The following is a 21,423-nucleotide window of genomic DNA, read 5'->3' as shown; positions in this document are numbered from 1 at the left end:
AGCATCCTTCTGTTCAGGGTCCGGCTCCTTCTTTTCTCCTCGTGCAGCACGTGAACGCCCTCTGCTGGTCCAGGGTGAAACCTTTTTAAAAATATTTAAAAATAAACATGAAATAACTAGAGGGGTGAGTCCATGCGCCCACATTTTCATGCCAATTTTAAAGCAAAATTTGCATAGGCAATGAAGGCCACTTTGGACATGTGGTGTGCAGCTGTGACCTTGGAAATAGGTTGAGGTCACCGATCTTCGAACTTGTTCAAGATACTTGTAAGAGGCATCCACAGTGCCAGTTTGACATCAACATGTCGAATATTTGTCAAGTTATCGAGTTGACAAGCTCGTAAAGTGCCGTTTACACATTTCTCACATTTCCCCGCAAAAAAACGCGTAAAAATTCACGAAAAATTCAAAAAAACAGGAAGGTATTAATTTTAGTCCGGACGGACGGAATGACGAAATGACGGAGGGAACGGAATGACGGACGGACGGAACGGTGCGAACGCTATATATATATATCGCGCTCGGCGAGAGACGCGGAGCATAAAAAAAAGAGAGGGAAAGAAAAGAGGAAACACAGTAACTGTTTGTCTTATTTCTTATTTTATTTACAGGAGGTTTTCATGAAAACAGACAAACTTACACAGGAAATTAAAAAAGAGCAACGGGACAAGCAAAGCCACCCGGAAATCACCATTTTACAGGAGCACGTGTCCACGTGTTGACGTTGTCTGGCTGCAGGTCTCTGATTTCACCAGCAGGCGGCGCCAAAGACACAACAACACATCCCCACTTCAGGACATGAGTTCAGTTCTTCTTTGGTGGGAAAGGTCACAGGTCACGACATCCTCAAGGAAGGAGCTGAAATAAGAACACAACATGGTGCAAACATGGTGCAAATTAAGTATTTAAGTCATAGAAGTAGTATTTTTCACAGTTTTCTTCTCGTGTGTGGTCCTGTGGTTAAAAGAGTGTCATCGCCAGCCGTGTTTATATGATATTTACATGATGAGAACTGAGCGCTAAAGGGTCAGAGGAGTTTAAAAACAGCATCAAAGGAGGTCTGTGTGTACTTAAAGAACGTCGTAGCTGAAGTGAACGCCGTAAAAAGACAGAACAAAGCAAAAAGAGCCTAAAGGCAGATTATTATGGGACTCATTTACATCGACAAATAGCCCTTTGTCCAGTTTACAAATAATTTACTGCAGGAAATATACACAACATTTACATACACGTGAGAACCAACACAGCACAGTCAACAAATGAGAGGTTAAACGCACATAATGACACTGGACTATATGATGATGAATGACTTTAAAGCAACGATTATGCTCGTGTTTGAATAACAAATTAAGCATTTTCTCTTAACTGTAAATGTTAGTTTCAGATTTAGAAAGATAATTAACATATTAACATACATGATGAAATGTAACATTTACATAAAACCCAAATGATGTTATTTTAGACGCTAAAAGACACCACAGCAGCCAGCACTGTGAAAATCCACCATTGTTCTGCCGTAACTGATGCTAACGCGTATCGGGGGGTCACAAAGGGAGCGCATTTCAACAACTGACACTGTAAAGATAGAGATAAAACGACAAGGTTTGACAGTATAAAATATCCTCTGATTCTGTATCTCAGTGCCGTGACGCTGCTTTTACGAGGCCTAAATATCCCAGACCTGGTATTTAATACTGATTCGAGTTTGAAAACGACACGATAAGATCATAAAAAAAACGTCAAACGCAAGAACTTTCCCCGACACCAACAACGACAGCTGCAGACACCGTCCAAAGAAGCGGCTACGAACGAACCAACGAGCACAAACACAGACACGTGTTTTATCTCCGAGTCTCTGAACATTCACACCTATGGCCAATTTAGAATCTCCAAATGCATCTCACACTGATTTGTGGCTCCCGACTCCCGACATCACCTGCTGTTCTGAGGTCTGTGAATTTCAGGTCAAACCTATTTATCGTCACTCCGCCCCAGCGAGGACTTAAGAGCCGCTGCAGGATTTACGCTCGTCCTCAGAGAAACACGATTACACAGACACGACCGCATCCGGGGAATCTGAAATTTGGAGTTTGTGGCGCGTTGAAAACGTCGCCCCCCCCCCCCCCCCCCCCCCCCCTCCCTCTACAAATCTCCCTCGTCCTCTTCCCCGACGTCCACGCCGTCCCGAAGGAAGGCCTCCTTCTCCTGAGCCAGGCTCTCCGTTTCCTGGTCACGATTGATGTCCGTCATCTCCGTGTCCGGAGACGAGCGAGCGTTGGCGCCCTCTGCGCTGTGGTGGATGCCGTAGCAGAAGTAGATGGCGAAGCCTGAGAAAGCAGAGAGAGGATCATGGAGTCTGCAGACGCCGCGTCACCGACAGATACGGTCGATCGCGTAGTCAAGAGAGTAGAGGGTAAATACCTATCGCCATCCAGATTGCGAATCGCACCCAGGTGCCTCTGTCCAGCTGCATCATCAGGTAGACATTGACAAACATGCTGATCACGGGAAGGAACGGCAGCAGTGGAACCTGAAGAGTGACAGAAGAAAGTGTTTAAGCTCTTCTTACCTGACCCTCTTTTCGGAGTCCCCAAAATGAAGATAACACTTGTGAGATTCCACCAGAGGTGTACGTTTCACTGTAGATGCCACCGTGTCAGAGTAAATGTACATGGAACACAGCATAAATGAAGGATTTTTTTCTCTCGCCTAAAAAAATATTGCATTTTAAAGCAAATATCACCTTTAAAATACACAGTAGGAGCTTAAAAACACATGGAGGTCATGTAACAACATGTGGACATGAGCTGTGCAAAGTCTGATGCTGCTGAAGTGAAGCAGAGTGAAATTACAGAGGTTTTATTAAAGAGATGTCTGGGCGTTCTCTCTTTTGACAGCTTGGCACCATCTGTGCCATTTGAGATTTCTTAGGTACCAAATTATTAAAAAACAATTTAATTTTCTTTATATGTCACTACAGGTCTAAAAAGAAATTGTTTTAAAAAAAAAAGTATGATAACTCGCTATAAATCAATGCTTCCTGTGCGGTGCGTAATAACAACTCTGTGACTCTGCAGCGTCTTCAGTTACGCAGCGCCATAGCTCTGGCTTACCTTGGTCAATTATGGTGACTGACAGCTCGTTTTAAACCTCTAAACCGGTAGAATCAGACCCCGGTCTCCAAATGCGTGTGATTCACTTCATTAGTGAGTCAAAAGGACATAAATGCATATGACGCATTTGTGCGGACATTCGCCTCTCCCTAATCAGAACGCTCTAATGTCGCTCTGTAATGATCAATCAGACCGGGATTTGTTCCCAAAGCATGCTGGGAAGTGTAGTTCTTCATTAGAAGTGGTTTTGTTCCGGTGGAAATAACTTGTTTTGATAAACAGCAAAGGTAAGATGACATTTCTGCTTGTATTTCTTGAAAGTCAGTTGTTGTTTTGCTCTTATTTTGGGGCTGTGAATCCGTGAATCTTGGTCGCAGAGTGATAAAAATGGTACCGATGGAATCTGTAGATGCTCCGCTGTCCAGTCGACACGTGTTTTTTTTGTTAACATAATCACGCTGATGCTACGGTGCCGCTTTTCAATGAGTGCGCTGTGACGTTTTTTCCCCGCTCCTGCTGTTTGATCCATCGGTGTCCTAACTGTGTTTGGTGAACATAAGAATGGTTTATATGAGCTTTTAACTGAGTTTCTGACCTTTCTGTGGGTATGCAGCATGTCTGTGTATGTTAAAGTTAGACATGGTTTCATGACGCTTTTGTCGCTGCGTCTGACGCTGCCCCCGATCCCGGGGGCAACCGTGAAAAGGAGGTTAATCCTCACTCATGTTCACACAACCTGAGTTTTTTGTGGAGTCAAACCTTGAATGATAGCTTGGTCTTGCTCTCAGGCTGCCTCCACACCACGAAGGTGAGGCAGAGGCACACGACGAAGATGACGCTCAGGGCCGCGATGTTCCAGGAGGCGGCGCCTCCCTGCACGGCCAGGACACTGAAGACCAGGATCAACAGTCCTGCAGGGACATGAGACCTCATTATTATTTTTCTGTTTGCATCTATGTGTGAAAGCTAACTGTGGATCACTTACCCAGGAGAGACGCACAGATGTTGACACAGAATCCCGACAGCGTGGACGGCTCAGGATTATCAGGAAACAGCAGCATGTTGAAGCTGAACCTCTCCTCCAGACCAGGCAGCATGCCCACACTGGGCACGCTGATGTCGTCGCTCATCTCCTCTTTGGCCATTTCATACACCACACTGGGCTGCTCCGGCTGGTACCTGGACATGAACAACACAGATATATTTACTGATTCACCACTGCCTTTACACCACTTAATCCTCACCTCTGTAGCGCCAAATTTGTTATTCATAATGGTAAAGAAATGACTAAGAGTGGAACTGTTTTACACATTTAATGAGCTTGGAATAGTCTAATCTGAGGCAGAAGAACAACATCAACAACAGATAAAGATACAGATACAGCCTGAGACTCCTTTCACATGACTTTGGAATGTGGAAATGCAGCATTCTGCACGTTAAAAGAGCCATCATGAACTCTGGAACATGTCAGTCATCCTTCACTTCACGCTCTTTAAACTCCATCACTGTGTCGTCACTGACCTGAGCACCAAGACACAGGCAGCCACTAACGTGTAGGCCAGCAGCGTCCCGATGGACATCAGGTCCACCAGGTCCTTCAGGTCGAAGAGAAAGGCCATGATCGCTTCAAGAGGAAAGAGATGAAAATAATGTGTTTATCTTTAATATAAAAAATAAGGAAATGCTTTAAAAATGCTGCCCTTGTGCACTCTGATACCACTGAACTTATCTTTAACAGCAGGTACTGGAATAAGTGGATGTGTCACAGTTTTAGTCAGCAGTTTGGAAATAATGTAACCTCTTCTTCACGGTTGAAGAGGTTTAAAACGAGCTGTCAATCACCCTTATTGACCAAGGTAAGTCAGAGCTATGGCGCTGCGTAACTGAAGACGCTGCAGAGTCACAGAGATGTTATTACGCACCGGAAGCATCCATTTACAGCGAGTTATCATACTTTTTTTTTCAAAACAAGTTCTTTTTAGACCTGTAGTGACATATAAATAAAATTAAAAGGGTTTTTAATAATTTGGTGCCGAAGAAATCTCAAATGGCACAGATGGTGCCAAACTGTGCCAACAGTGAGAACGCTGAGACATCTCTTTGATAAAACCTCTGTAATTTCACTCTGCTTCACTTCAGCAGCATCAGACTTTGCACAGCTCATGTCCACATGTTGTTACATGACCTCCGTGTGTTTTTAAGCTCCTACTGCAGATTTTAAAGGTGATATTTGCTTTAAAATGCAATATTTTTTTAGGCGAGAGACAAAAAATCCTTCATTTATGCTGTGTTCCATGTACATTTACTCTGACACAGTGGCATCTACAGTGAAACTTACACCTCTGGTGGAATCTCACAAGTGTTATCTGTAGTTTGATACCACATATAATCCACATAGAGCTTGTAACTCTATTTAGTTTGGGCAGGGACTCCAAAAAGAGAGTCAGGGAAGAAGTGGTTAAGACAAATGTCATTATTGTGCATGAATCCTGGTCTGGAAAATGCCGCAAAAACATCCAGGTCACAATAATTTCTCCTCATGGACCAACCACGGTCTAAATAAGCTCTCATCATCATCGATGATCCCTCTCGTATTTCTTGATCTTACCCGACAACACCCCAGCGATCACTGTGGCCGTTATGGGGGCTTTTCTTTGGCTGACGTGGGACAGGAAGGAGAAGAGCAGGCCATCCCGAGCCATGGCAAAGATGATACGAGGCAGAGGGAACATGGAACCCAACAGACTGAGGTTGGAGCAGGGAAGAGAAGAAGATCAGATTTGGGGAAGAAGAGGAGAAGGAAATGGAGCGACTAAAGAGGTGAAGTATAGAAGAGACAGGAGAAGAGTTAGAGCATTGGTTCTCAAAGTGCGGCCCGCGGGCCAATGGCGGCCCGCAGAAACATTTCTGGCGGCCCCGCAATGAATTACAGTTGATAGTTTTAATCCAGGAGCTACTAAGCTTGTTAAATGTTTATTGGACATTACTGGATACAAACCAATAAGTGTAAACTGTACAACTGTATTTACTATGTCATCAAATTTTGGATGACATAGTGACAAAGTATAGTATGACGTTTTTGTCAAATTTTGGACCGAAATTTTTATTTTTTTTAATTGTCAAATTTGGGACGACATAGTATTGTACAAGGTTTTTGTCAAATTTTGGACCAAAAACAGTTTTCCCCCAAAAATTGTAAAATTTTGAACGACATAGTATAGTATGACGTTTTTGTCAAATTTTGGACCAAAAAAAAAAAAAAAAAAAAAAGTCAAATTTTGGGCGACGTAGTATAGTATGTCGGTTTTGTCAAATTTTGGACGCCATAGTTATTACAAATGGGATTTCTTTCAGTTTTTTTTCTTTTTTTTCCATGTGCCGGCCCTCAGTCCAATGTAGGGTTCCTAAATTGGCCCTCAGGTATCAAAACTTTGAGAACCCCTGAGTTAGAGGATTTGTAGTGAGGGGAAGGTGCTACAGGATCGTGGACTTTCTGCTCTCTGGTGCATCAGGGGCTTGATGTTGCTCCAAGGTTAATCTCATGCCAGCATTCACAACTTTCTCTCTCTCTTAAAACACCAAACAAGTTGTGCCACATGCCTTTATCCTGCAGCTTAATTCACCGTGCAGTTTTTATTCTCCCTTACATCAATAAGATGTAAGTCAAAAAAAACATCAAGATTAGGATTAAGGTGCAGACACAAGGCAGCATAACAATCACAGCACAGCAGCATCATGCATGTTAGTGTCTCACCTGACACTATGCCTGCAGTGAGGGTTGCAATTATTGGGGTTTTGGTGCGGGGGCTGATTCCGGCCATGAACTTGAAAAGCAGCCCGTCTTCAGCCATAGCCCAAACCACACGGGGCATAGGGAACATAACCCCCAGCAAGCTAATGAAGGGGGGAAGACCGGGATATACATGATATCCACACATGCAGCTTCACATAATATACACCACACAGCAGCACAGGCATGGAGAGTGGCAGCAGTTTAAATATTTACAAATGTAAATATTTGATTATATTGACAGACAAACAGGAATATACACAATTAAAAAACAATTAATATGAGTAAAAATCTTATATTGGCCTTAGGCGACCGAGTCAACGTTGCATCATGACATTCTGGGAACTTATTAATAGGATAGAGATCAAATATCTTCTGAAGCTACACACACACACTCACACACACACTGTTAATAAGCACTTACCTCGTGGACAGAGCGCACAGAGAGCCCACAGCCACGGCGTACTTGGCTCCTCCCCAGCCCACGTAGTTGAAGGCCATGGGCAGAGGGCTGTTGCTGTCCAGCAGGTAGTACGGCATCATGAGGGTCAGCGCCGCTGAGACGCCAAAGTACGCCACGAAGCAGATGAGCAGCGACGACACGATGCCCACGGGGATGGCTCTCTGCGGGTTCTTCACCTCCTCGCCTGCAGCAGGGAGACACACGCAGCTGCTTCGTAAAACCTGAACCTTAAACTCCTATGAGTTAATGCCACAAATATAAATGTAAGATGTAGATCATTGGTTCTCAAAGTGCTACCAGTTTAGAGGTTTAAAACGAGCTGTCAATCACCCTAATTGACCAAGGTAAGCCAGAGCTGCGTAACTGAAGACGCTGCAGAGTCACAGAGTTGTTATTACGCACCGCACAGGTTGCATCCACTTACAGCGAGTTATTATATATATATATTTTTTTCTTTTTAGATCTGTAGCGACATATGCATAAAATTAAATAATTTATATTATTATTAAAATTATAATTTTAATAATTTGGTACCTAAGAAATCTCAAATGGCACAGATGGTGCCAAACATTTTATATTACGTTATTTTAACGCATAAATTACATTATATTAACGCTTAAATTACATTATATTAACGCTTAAATTACATTATATTAATAACGCTTAAATTACATGATATTACATTATATTAACGCTTAAATTACATTATATTAGCGCTTAAATTACATTATATTAACGCTTATATTACATTATATTAACGATTAAATTACATTATATTAGCGCTTATATTACATTATATTAACGATTAAATTACATTATATTAGCGCTTATATTACAACGCTAAACTGTAGAACTCCAATCTTGTCATTAAAATGATCACAAATGGGATTTCTTTCTGTGTTTTTTTCCATTTTTTTTTCCTTTGGCCATAATAGTGATCATAACAATGTGAAAGACATCATTTCATCAGGGGCTAAGTCTGAGTCAAATATAAACAACACCTCACATTTGAATTCTGGGGATTTGACCATGCATCAGAATTCCAGCTGCACAAACACATTGAAGAAACATTCCGTACGGTATTTTGCAACAAACTGGAACAAGGAGGTTATTTTTTTCCCCACAAGACTGAAACACCCAAGTATTTGGGAGCCGACGACAACACTCGCTGCTTGTTCTGCACCGAGATCACATTGCGACGATGGAGCGCAAGAGTCAAAACACTGACTTGATTCTGTCCTCCGCCGTCACTCACTCATGCATGGGAGGGAGACAGCGTATGACTGGCCCCGGATTACTGGAAGATCAGGGGTCAGTATGGATGTAATGTACTGGCAGTGGACGTGGATGAAAACTGAACTCCAGGCAGCCAGAACACACACACACACACACACACTAAGATACTCATAATGCAGTGCCCAGCCCTTCCTAAACTATTTTAACCCGGAAAACTAAAACCCAGCATTAGAATCTGCAACTGGTCCTCACAAAGATAGAAATACAAATGTGTGTGTGAGCGCTTCTCTTCAGGAAGAACCTGACGTTTCTGAGGAACGATGATTGAATGGAAGTCAATGAAGTGCCCTTATAAGGACATGTGTGTGTGTGTGTGTGAAAGAGGGAAAGTGAGTGACACACACACACACACGCGCGCACACAGACAACCACACACCCACACGCACACACCCACCCACCCACACACACACAGACACACAACCACACACACACACACACCCACGCACACACACACACCCACCCACACACACACACGCACGCACACACGCACCTACCCGCACGCACGCACACACACACACACCCACCCACACGCACGCATGCAACCACGCACGCACGCACCCACCCACCCACACACACACACACACACACACACACACACACACACACACACACACACACACACACACACACACACACACACACACACACACACACACACACACACACACACACACACACACACACACACACACACACACACACACACACACACACACACACACACACACACACACACACACACACACACACACACACACACACACACCTCTGCAAGCCAAAGTCAAACAAAAATTCCAGTTTAACTTCACAGCAGCCAATTAGAATTCAGAGAAAAGAGGAGTGGGAGAAGTCAGAGGCCAGAGAGCCAGACACTCCCTTTTATTTTATTTTATTTTTTTCCCCCTGACTCTGAGGCCTGGAGTCATTCAAAGAGAACATACATGAACACACACAGGTGTGTGTGGAACCCTTCTTCCCTGCAGCTGACACCTTGTTTTACCCTCTGGGCCAAACACTGGGCTAAACTGCTGCCTCTCTCTTATGTAACAGCCCTGGACATTTAAACAAGCGTAGGATTTAAATGATCCTTACTCCAGATCCAGTTACACCACCACCCTCACACACACGTACACACACGACTGAAATGCACCCATGAGGCAGGGGAAACAACTTGAGAAGTGGAACAAGAGGAGAACATTTGCCAGAAGAGCGAGAACACTCTGCTTTCACTGAACCAACCGACCTGTGGTGGCGATGCAGTCGAATCCCACAAAGGCATAGAAACAGGTGGCAGCGCCTGAGAGGACACCGGACACTCCGAAGGGCATGAAGCCCCCCACTCCTAACTGCTCCTCAGTCGGTGAGACACTGGTCAGGCTGCACAAGAGAAGCAAAAACACAAATAATATCATATATGATGATGATTAAATATCATAGATGTATATATATACACGTGTTTCAGAGAACACGAGAGCCTGCGTGTCTACATTCTTACTTGAGACTGGAGTTGCTGGTATGATTGGCATGCAGGATCTCCTCGGGGTCTATCTGCCAGTTCTTTATCGTGCCCTTCACCAGCCCCGAGACCACCATAAACAACAGGACCAGGACGTTGACGCACGTGAACACCTTGTTCACCATGGCGGACTCTTTGACCCCGAACGCCAGCAGACCTTAGAACAACAGAGTAAAGTACGTACGCGTACTCTTTAAGGGAGGACATTTGAGGAAACACGCACTCAAGTGCAGACCATTAGAAAGGAAATGTCTATGAGGACAGGACTCTTCCTGCCAGATCCATGGTCAAAGCTCTGGAAAATGTCAGACTACAAGACAAAGATCTCGGGAAGCAAGAACGTGGGGTCACCGTCCTGATGTCTGGTTGTTCCAGACATTTCTCGGCTAGCTTTCGTTGCGTTCCCACCTTTTTTATTTCGCGTTCAGACGAGCGTCTTTGCGTGGAAATCTGCACGCACGCGGTGACGCAAAAGTGTGTGAAATTTGATGTAGTATGCATGCCAGGTGGCTAGGTGGCACTGTGACGCACTGTCATACAACAACACCAGGAGCGCTGGTTTTTCCATATTTTTTTGGGAAAGTTGCGATCTTGAGTTTCCAAAAAATTATGATTTTTTTTATTTTTGTTTCAAAAACATTTTTTTCATATTTTTTTTGGAAAGTCGAGATCTTGAGTTTCCAAAAAATTAAGATTTTTTTTTTTTCCCCCCAATTTTTTTTTTCATATTTTATTGGAAACTCGAGATCTCCACTTTGAAACTCGAGATTTCAAAACAAAATATTTTCGTCTTTTTTTTTTCCTCATGTCACTTTTTTCCTCATGTCACACGCCGTCGCCGTCTCAACGAAAGGCACATCTGATAAAACATTTTGTCGGTTTCACCCGGGAGCGTTGCCGTGTAAAGCCCAGCCTTAGACGTTACCCAGGAGCTCCAGGAGTTCTCCTACCTGTGAGGATGATGATGATGAGGACAGCGAACATGTCAGGATACTCTGCCAACAGGCCCGGTGCGTTCATGGACATGTACTCTCTGCAGAACACCTCGATGCGCTTCCCGACCAACTCGTCGAAGGTGGCGCTCCAGGCTCGGGCCACGCTGGACGTCCCTGTGACGGACGGATTGACAGATTACGTCGTGTTATCTTAACGCTCTTTCGAACCCTGAAGACAACACAGTAAGGAAATGATGTGCTGCGTTTACCGATGATATAAGAAAGGATGAGGTTCCACCCGGTGATAAAGGCCCAGAGTTCTCCGACAGTCACATAGGAGTAAAGATAAGCTGATCCTGTTTTGGGAACACGGGCTCCGAACTCAGCGTAACATAGACCAGCCAACACTGAGGCTAAGGCTGCGATCAGGAAGGACAGCACGATGGCAGGGCCTGGTGGAGGGAGGAGTCACATCATTACTAAACACGTCTTAAATAATCAGTTAAAGTGATCTCAACTTACCCGAATTCTCTCGAGCCACAGCCCCGGCGAGCACATAGACGCCAGCGCCCAGCGTGCTGCCGACGCCCAGAGCCACCAGGTCGAAGGTGTTCAGGCATCTGGAGAGGCGCGAGTCGTCCGCGTTACAGTTCACCACCTTCACCCTCAGCAGCCGCTTCCCGAAGCCCAGGAGCGTCTGCAGCACCATCGCTGACCGGCACTCAGGAAGGGGGAGAGGAGAGAAGGGAAGGAGGGAAGGAAGGGAGGCTGAATGGGATTCAGAGGAGGTCACAGGGCAGAGGTCACAGGGCAGAGGTCACATGCACCCTGACAGGAGAAAAAAGGACAGAGGAGATGGACAGTCAATAAACGTGAACTTCTGAAACTTGTTTTGACTCTAAAAGACATGAACTACAGTTCTATGGAGTTAGATTTGTGTCTTTATTATTCAATCAAAAAAAAGTTTGCTTCAATCAAAAAAAATATTTTCAATCAAAAAAAATATTTTCAATCAAAAAAACCTTCACTTCAATCAAAAAAACCAACTTTTCAACCAAAGAAAAAAATTGTTTGAATGCAAATATATATTTGAGACTCAAAAAAATGCATTTGAACACTTTTTTTCTTTGATTGAAAATGTTTTCTTTGATGGAAGTGAAGGTTTTTTTTTGGTTTGAAGCAAGTTTTTGATTGAAGTAATGCCGTTTTGCGTTTGGGCCATATTATGGGTAGGACATTTGTGTCTTTATAACTCAATCAAAGAAGAAGTTGCTTCAAACAAAAACAAAATATTTCCAATTAAAAAAAATCACTTCAATCAAAAAAATCCTTTTCAATCAAAGAAAAACAGTGTTCAAATGCATTTTTTTGAGTCTCAAATGTATTTTTGCATCCAAACAATTTATTGCTTTGATTAAAAAGGTTTTTTTTGATTGAAGCAAACTTTTTTTTGATTGAATAATAAAGACACAAAATCTAACTCCATACAGTTCTGAATGAAGACTTTAAGTATCCGTGCACATTTGTCGACTTGTGTAGGACATTTGCAAAAGATTGATTGAACACAAACGCTGCATTTAAACGATAAGAATCCAGTCAATGGTGGAGATTAAAGTCCCAAACGTCCCAAAATATGATGCTAAATCCACTGGTAACAGAACATCATGTATTTCTGTGAAAATACATCTTGGTCTCCCAGTGTTCCAGCGTCACAGAAAGGAGTTTCACTGACTCTTTTTGACCAAATTCACAGGAGGAGAGAAAACAGGCTCCTGTTTGCCAAAAAGAGGGATAATCACTTTTATTGCTGGACATGGTGCAGGACATGGTGTTACATAACACAACTCACAGGAGAGGAGGTGAAGCCCTGAAACAGATTGTTCTCATCACTCCTACACGGACGTAAAAACAAACCCATCAACACATTGTTCTCTCAGGTCAAAGCGAGAAGTTGTTCCTCTGCAGCAAAATTCAAAATACAAGCTTTTAAAAAGCTTGGAACTCACTTTTAAACCAACTATCTCAACGTTTGAACACACCCCAGCTGTGAGACGTCTGATTCTCTGGGTCAGTTTCAACATCTCGTCCTCATTCCTCACTGCTGAGCTCATACAGCGAGGGAAAAAGAGAGAGTTGATGTTGCAGAAACATCAAGGGAATGGAAAGAAGGAGAATACAGGGACATCCATTGCCTGCAGCCTTCTGCTCAGAGAGGAACAGTCAACAAACCTGTGGCAAGATGTTTGAGCTTCAGTCAGCTGACTGAGAGGAGAACATCAGGTGTAGATGAACTGTTCTCAGGTGAAAAACAAGACCAAACTGAGCCTTACCATGATGGAAACACAGCGTTATACTCCCAAGTTAGCAGGACGTTTGATATTCGCTGGATATTCGTTTTTGAAAGACATTTTCTCAATCAACAAATAGATATTTTCCCATTCTGATTGCTGTAGTAGTTGCCAATGGTAGACATCTACTAACTACAGGTGAAGTTTTGTTGATATCTGCCATTATTGTGAAATAGTATGATATTAAATATTTAAAAAATTAAATATTTCAAAAAATGTAATTTTCAAAAAATGTAATATTTAAAAAAATGAAATATTTAAAAAATGAAATATTTAAAATATTATTTTATTATAATTAATATCTGCCATTAGTGTGAAATAGTAAGAAATTAAATATTCAAAAAATTAAATATTAAAAAAATATATATATATTTAGAAAAGTTAATATTTAAAAAATTAAATATTTAAAAAAATGCAATATTTCAAAAAATTAAATATTTACAAAATTAAATATTTAAAAAATTAAATATTTTAAAAATTAAATATTTTAAAAATTAAATATTTTAAAAATTAAATATTTTAAAATATAATTTTTTTTTTATTATAATTGATATCTGCCATTATTGTGAAATAGTATGAAATTAAATATTTAAAAAATTAAATATTTAATAAATTCACCAAAAATCAACAAATAGACATTTTCCCATTCTGGTTGCTGTAGTAGTTGCCAATGGTAGACAGCTACTTACTACAGGTGAAGTTTTGTTGATATCTGCCATTATTGTGAAACAGTATGAAATTAAATATTTAATAAATTTAATATTTAAAAAATTTAATATTTAAAAAATTTAATATTTAAAAAATTTAATATTTTAAAAAATTCACCCAAAAAATCAACAAATAGACATTTTCCCATTCTGATTGCTGTAGTAGTTGCCAATGGTAGGCGGCTACTTAAGACAGGTGATGTTTTGTTGATACCTGCCATTATTGTGAAACAGTATGAAATTAAATATTTAAAAAATTCACCAATAATCAACAAATAGTATTTTCTCATTCTGATTGCTGTAGTAGTTGCCAAGCGTAGGCAGCTATTCAACGAAATTACATTTCCATCGTCTGTTTTCCGTAGCCGTAGCTTGTTGCCAATGGTAGTTCTGCTACTTAAGGTGACTTTCAGTGGAACAGGGTGGGAATAATTGTGAAAAACACACCAAAGGCATCGTCAACAAGTCATTTTTTATTGGTATTTTAGTATTTTAGAATAATAATAGTAATAATAATAGCAATCAGAATGGGAAAATGTCTATTTGTTGATTGAGAAAATGTCTTTCGAAAACGAATATCAAACGTCCTGCTAACCTATGCGCGCTCTGATGCAGCAGGTTTTTTTTATCCCCTGTTCCGCTCTCTCACATTCTCACAGTTAGGGTAATTCTTTGTTTGGTTAAAAGTTAGAAAAGATAAAAGTGGAAGCTGAATGACTCAATACTCAAGTGTTTGTCATCATCCCTCAGGAGCTGCTTTAACTTTAACATACATCAAGTTTCATTTCTTATTTGTGGACGTTTTGTTGTCGATTGATGACGTTTCGCAAATGTACAAAGTTCAGACTATTTACATACAAGTAGAAACGTCCTCAAACATTCACACAGAGCTTCTAAACAAACAGGCTCTGCTCTCTTCATCGGCTTGTTCAAATAACACTCAAATATCAGAACATAACAATAATGATTTATAATAATTATTAATAAATAAATGGCATATTAAATTAAATAAGAACCTCTTGTGTTCACGTGATGGTAAAACCAAGGAGGGGCTTTAATAAAGTGAAAGAGTGAGTCATTAAAAAGCTGTTACTGTTACACACACACGTGCACACACACATGCACACACTTCCATATGGTCTAGACTATAGAAACCCTGTGACCCTCCTCTGACCTGAGAGCAACAGCTCGGTCAAAACCATCGTCTGTCGATTCAAAAACAACCTCATGTGTTTAAAACAGCACGTTTTCATCATAATTAAATCTGAAACAACTGAAGACACTTACTTTAACAGCACCTACAGAGACACGACATGCTTTCACCTGCCGATCCGAGCACAACGACGATTAAAAACACCGCGTGTTTCCCCAACTCTCTCCGTGGTGACGCAGCTGCAGTGAGGAGCGCGCTGTGTCCGCCGAAGCCTCGCTGCAACGTTCTGAAATAGAACCTGCAGCAAATCACATGGCCTGGCTATTCCTAGAATCATTCACACGCACAAATGCACACACGGGTATCACCGTCAAAATGTGGCAATCACTTCATTTACATGGTAGCCTCTATCACAGGGGTTCTCAAAGTTTTGATACCTGAGGGCCAATTTAGGAACCCAACATTGGACTGAGGGCCGCCAAAGGGAAAAAATTGAAAAAAAACGTGAAAGAAATCCCATTTGTAATAACTATGGCATCCAAAATGTGACTTTTTAAAAAAAAAATATTAAACTTTTGGTCCAAAATTTGACAAAAACGTTGTTCAATACTATGTCGTCCCAAATTTGAAAAAATAAAAATAAAAAATAAAAATTTGGTCCAAAATTTCGGTCCAAAATTTGACAAAAATGTCATACTATACTATGTCGTTAGAATTTTTTGGGGAAAACAGTTTTTGGTCCAAAATTTGACAAAAACGTTGTACAATACTATGTCGTCCCAAATTTGAAAAAAATTATTCAAAAAAAACATTTGGTCCAAAATTTGACAAAAATGACATATGCCGTCCCAAATTTGACATTTTTTTTCAAAAAAAATTTCGGTCCAAAATTTGACAAAAATTACATATATGCCATCCCACATTTTTGGGAAAAAAAATTTAAATTCCAAAATTTGACAAAAACGTCATACTATACTATGTCGTTCAAAATTTTAAATTTTTTTTGGGAAAACAGTTTTTGGTCCAAAATTTGACAAAAACGTTGTACAATACTATGTCGTCCCAAATTTGAATTTTGTTTTTCAAAAAAAAAAGTTTGGTCCAAAATTTGACAAAAATGACATATATGCAGTCCCAAATTTGACATTTTTATATTACATATATGCCGTCCCACATTTTTGGGAATAAATTTAAATGCCAAAATTTGACAAAAACGTCATACTACACTTTGTCACTATGTCATCCAAAATTAGATGACAGTTAATACAGTTGTACAGTTTACACTTATTAGTCTGTATCCAGTAATGTCCAATAAACATTTAACAAGCTTAGTCGCTCCTGGATTAAAACTATCAACTGTAATTCATTGCAGGGCCGCCAGAAATGTTTCTGCGGGCCGCCATTGGCTATCTATTACTATCTATCATAATAGTAATAATAATCACTATTAATGCACATGAAACAGCTTTTCATGACCCAACGCTGCACCATGTGTTCACAGAGAAACAGTGAAATGTCAGAAGCCAGTGGAGTTAAAGTCGGACTGGATTTAAAAAGCGTTTTTATTGTTCGTGCACACAGACGCACATATGGGACTCACTGTAACTGGTTTGCAGAGAGCAGTGGATGAACACGAGAGGGGGAGTGATCGTCCAGAACCAATGAAATCAGGCTCTGTGCACAAACCCTGGTCCACTTCCCCACTGAGGTACTTTTAAACACTGCTCATACAATCACCGCATTCATCGAGGAACTACTTCGTTTTCCTACTCTGTTTTTTTTTTGCTTTTCGGTCGAGAAAAAGCCAAATCACACGGTAGATGATGAGCGAAGTGCACTCTGAGGATTAATAAGACGTCTGCAGCTGATTCTGATGATGATGCAACAGCAGCTCTCCTGAGCGTAACACCCACTCTCACACAGCCACAGTCCAGGCTTCCTGCAGCTTAAAACAAGTCAAATTTACGACTTTTTAAGACTTTTTAAACGCCACTTGGAGTGAAATTTAAGACCAATTTGACAATAAACAAAAACAACAAATCGGCTACTGATTATTTTGAGATTTTCACCCCCCAAAAAATCATTAAATTCTACTTCCTATGTGTTTTGAAAAAGGGTTTGAAGACATCAGTAACATCACAAGAGATGGGACTATACCACTTTCTTTGTAGATCTAGCGATACTAATATTAGTCTGATTCAGTCGTTTTAGACCATTGGTTCTCAAAGTGCGGCCCGCGGGCCAATGGCGGCCCGCAGAAACATTTCTGGCGGCCCCGCAATGAATTACAGTTGATAGTTTTAATCCAGGAGCTACTAAGCTTGTTAAATGTTTATTGGACATTACTGGATACAGACCAATAAGTGTAAACTGTACAACTGTAATTAATATGTCATCCAATTTTGGATGACATAGTGACAAAGTATTGAACAACGTTTTTGTAAAATTTTGGACCGAAATTTTTTTTGAAAAAAAAGAGTCAAATTTGGGACGACATAGTATTGTACAAAGTTTTTGTCAAATTTTGGACCAAAAACTGTTTTCCCAAAAATGTTTTAACATTTTGAACGACGTAGTATAGTATGGTGGTTTTATCAAATTTTGGACGCCATAGTTATTACAAATGGGATTTCTTTCTGTTTTTTTTTCTTTTTTTTCCCTTTGGCGGTCCTCGGTCCAATGTTGGGTGCCTAGATTGGCCCTCAGGTATCAAAACTTTGAGAACCCCTGTTTTAGACCATTGACGAACTGTGAAGCTGTGAGCAACAAGTAAATAAACAACTAGAAAAGCACCCAGAGAGCGCAGACCTCCGCAAAGGCAGCTCAGCCCCGCCACAAAATAGCGATGAAAATAGTGATAGCGTCTACGGATCACGCCCCCAAAATTTTATCACTTGTTCCTGGTCCCATTGCGGACATTTCCTGAAAATTTCATAAAATCCGTCCGCGACTTTTTTTTACTAACAGACAGACAGACAAACTCCGACAAAGGTCAAATATAGAGAGATATGGATGTTTTTTGCACTGTATCAGGTTTAATCTGGATATATACTGTACCTCACTGCACCAGACTTTAACTTTACACTTCCTAGTTGCAAGAAAGTTTTATGTTGTTTCAGCAGTGGAATAAAATCACTGTTATACTCAGACATACAGAGAGTTTGGCTTGAATGCAACGTTCACGGATGTTCTGCTTTAAGTTGAGCTGAGCTCAGAACAGCGTTCTGTACGACACGATGAACCTGCAGTTGCATGTACACACACGTCCATGCGCTGAGGTATGAAAAGAGTAACGCACGTTTTTTGTCTTCTGTGTTTTTTCTTCTCTGAAGACGTTGACGTGACGTGCGTGAACTGATGCTTGTTGACATTTCCTCTGTGTTCCCACCACACACACACACACACACACACACACACACACACATGATGACGATGTAAACCTGCTGAACAAACAGCAGAAACCTGACTAACTTATATGCTCATAAGCCTCCAAGTAAAACTGAGACTAAACATACAGTTACAGCTCAAATACACTTTGTCTAATCCTAATATGCAAAAAACATACTTGTGACATGCAGATCAAGGGTCAAAGGTCAATGACTTGTCTAATCTTACAGTAACTTTTAGTGTATTGGTCTCTGTAGACTCCTGAATCCTGGTCACGACGTGGTCTTGGTTAGTCTAAAACTCTCCACTGTTATTGAAACACAGATCAGTGAGTCACCATCAGGAGCAATAATCAAAAGGAAATTAATGCACAATCAAAGAAAGCATATTGAGAATGATCTAAAGCAGGGGTTCTCAAAGTTTTGATACCTGAGGGCCAATTTAGGAACCCAACATTGGACTGAGGGCCGCCAAAGGGAAAAAAAAAAAAAAAAAAAAAAGAAATCCCATTTGTAATAACTATGGCGTACAAAATTTGACAAAACCGACATACTATACTACGTCGTCCAAAATGTGACTTTTTTTGCACTTTGAGAACCAATGATCTAAAGTCAAACTTACAGCAAGAATAAACGGAGAGAGGGAAACGTGACCTTCCCCTTGTTTGGAGAAGGAAAAGTTCTCCTGACGTAATCCTCGCTTTCACAAACCAGAGAAATAATCTAGGATTTTAGGAACTAAACATTGGAGTAAAACCTGGTCTTAACGCCCGAAACACAACCTCCCTCTGTGTTTCCGAGACGTCCATCAGTGACCCACTTTCAGACAGAGGCTAAAGTTAGTCTGCTCTGAACCGCGGCCAACATCCAAAAGGTCAGCTCTTTTTTTTTTTTTTTCAAGACCTTCTGAAAATATGGTTTCATTTAAGAATGGATGAATCCAGCTTTTGTATTTTACATCTCTGTCACTGGGAGTCTAATATCTGGAATAGTCTGGAATAATACTTTAATATTATGACATATTAAATGATTACAATCACCATAACCGGTTAATGCAAAGTCGGGAGTGACTTGAACGCTCGCCACCATACAGTCCTAGTGATTTATTTTCATCTTTCCAGGGCACATGGTCAAAGTATTGTTCTGTGTGTTAGTTTAAAATGACAGACAGACAACGACATGAACCATAACCACAATCCAAATCTTAGTAAGGATTGAGGTTCTGCCTGATTAGGACCAGGTTTTGGACTCTCTGACAACTGCACACACCACATTCCACAGGAAGGCTGTGTTTCCCCCACATCCCCCATCAGAGTCTGTCCTTGCCAAAGAGGGATTTTCTGACAGAAACGGACTTTTTCCTGCGCGCACTCGGCCTGTTTTACCTGTGCATTTAAAAAAATGAACTCCCTCCTCAGTGAAAACACAAGGCACAGGAGCCACACATGACTCTTTTTTTGGCACGTGTAAATCACCAAAGTTTCCGCAGCACCAAACAAAGACCCAAAGACAAATCTCTGCTGTTCCCACAAACATTAAAATATGTATTTAAATGAAGCCGCAGAGCAGCAGCAGCTGCACGCGTCATATATTCACTCTGACAGCCTGGACGCGCCCAGAAGACTCGGATGCGTCTCTGAACAGACAATCACTTTTACGGCACGACACCTGGTTTGGTTTCCAAGCCAAACTTCAGACAAACTCTTCTTCTGCATTATAACACAGGGAGAGGCCACTCTCTCTCTCTCTCTCTCTCTCTCTCTCTGCTCCTCCTCCTCCAACACTCAAACCCAGCCTGGTTCCTCTCTCTCTGAAAGGAAGGAACCCTCTCACGTTTCACCGCCGTGCTTTCATGCACAATGCGCTCAAAGCAGACCCTAAATATGGACTCGTGCTGCAAAGTCCTGCTGCAAAGTTCTGAGGAGCAACTTTCAGGAAGGAAAGGAAAGGAAAGAAAGAGGGATCCTGAAGTTCACTTGTGGCATTCCTGCAGCATTGCACACACACACCACACACACACTGAAGCTGTTAAAATGGGGTCCAGGCTAAACGAGCATGTCGTTTTACAGCGTGGGTTCTCAAAGTGCGCGCAACTTTACGCACGGAAATACGCCGCCGTACAAGCTCTTTACCCATAAAACAAGTTATCCTGCCGCAGCGGATCATCCAAAGATAGTTTATCACACACTGCTAAAATATTTCTGCAATGCACGCGGCTCAGGAGAATCACGCAAACATGGCTTTTTACCTTGGAGACGCTGCGAGACCGCACACACAGTGGAGGTGATTGACCCAAGATCCTCAGCGTCCTTTGGTTAACTCCTCACCAGTGCGACGACAAATGTCAAATGTCTTGTCTTTTAAAGGTGGTTGGGAGATATCTTTCACCTCAGGCAGCCGTGTTAAAACGTGTTCAAGTGGAAGACAGGGGCGCACACACACATGCAGCCCCGCCTACTGAATACTATTACTGTTGGGCTGCAGCCATTTAAGACTCACCAACTGCCCCAAGTGGCTACTGACTGAAAACAATAATAAAGAAGTCACGACGGACAGGGTCCTGCATCAAAAACGTATAGAAATCCACAGTGATTCTCACTTAATGTTCAATAAATGGCTTTAAATCAGTGTTTTTCAGACCTTAGAGTGAAAAAATATCCAAAACTGTGACCAAAAACCAATAGTTCCATCCTTGGGGAAAACATCAATAAAGGGG

The 21,423-nt window shown here is 41.3% G+C and overlaps 1 protein-coding gene across 3 annotated transcripts; it reads right to left on the bottom strand.

Moving 5' to 3' along the window:
• Positions 1-39: 39 nt before the first annotated feature.
• On the bottom strand, positions 40-21,102 carry slc7a1a (solute carrier family 7 member 1a). 3 transcript variants are annotated; one of them, XR_014593124.1, is made up of 14 exons: positions 15,456-15,589; positions 11,636-11,941; positions 11,383-11,565; positions 11,129-11,287; positions 10,158-10,335; positions 9,906-10,039; positions 7,328-7,550; positions 5,722-5,858; positions 4,635-4,737; positions 4,099-4,292; positions 3,873-4,024; positions 2,422-2,530; positions 692-2,327; positions 40-81 (listed from the first exon to the last, which is right to left on the bottom strand). XR_014593124.1 is itself a non-coding variant. In XM_083909781.1 (13 exons), exons 2-13 carry the CDS (start codon positions 11,820-11,822, stop codon positions 2,143-2,145), a joined length of 1,944 nt encoding a protein of 647 aa, XP_083765907.1. In that variant the 5' UTR covers positions 11,823-11,941; positions 20,956-21,102; the 3' UTR covers positions 595-2,142. The 3 variants fall into 3 exon arrangements, 2 of the variants coding, with proteins under 2 accessions (XP_083765907.1, XP_083765906.1); XM_083909781.1 differs by lacking the exons at positions 40-81; positions 15,456-15,589 and adding an exon at positions 20,956-21,102 and having other exon boundaries at positions 595-2,327; XM_083909780.1 differs by lacking the exon at positions 40-81 and having other exon boundaries at positions 595-2,327.
• Positions 21,103-21,423: the final 321 nt, after the last annotated feature.

This window comes from Microchirus variegatus, assembly GCF_963457635.1.
Source record: "Microchirus variegatus genome assembly, chromosome: 2".
NCBI classification, from domain to species: domain Eukaryota; kingdom Metazoa; phylum Chordata; class Actinopteri; order Pleuronectiformes; family Soleidae; genus Microchirus; species Microchirus variegatus.
This window is presented reverse-complemented; position numbering and strand designations above follow the sequence as displayed.

What these genes read in the sequence shown, in the direction of transcription:
- slc7a1a (XM_083909781.1), bottom strand. Translation starts at nt 11,822, where the DNA reads ATGGTGCTGCAGACGCTCCTGGGCTTCGGGAAGCGGCTGCTGAGGGTG. An exon ending in CATCATCATCATCCTCACAG is followed by an intron (nt 10,336 to 11,128) that starts GTAGGAGAACTC and finishes TGTTGTTCTAAG; the next exon opens with GTCTGCTGGCGTTCGGGGTC. An exon ending in CGCAATCTGGATGGCGATAG is followed by an intron (nt 2,328 to 2,421) that starts GTATTTACCCTC and finishes CTGCTTTCTCAG; the next exon opens with GCTTCGCCATCTACTTCTGC.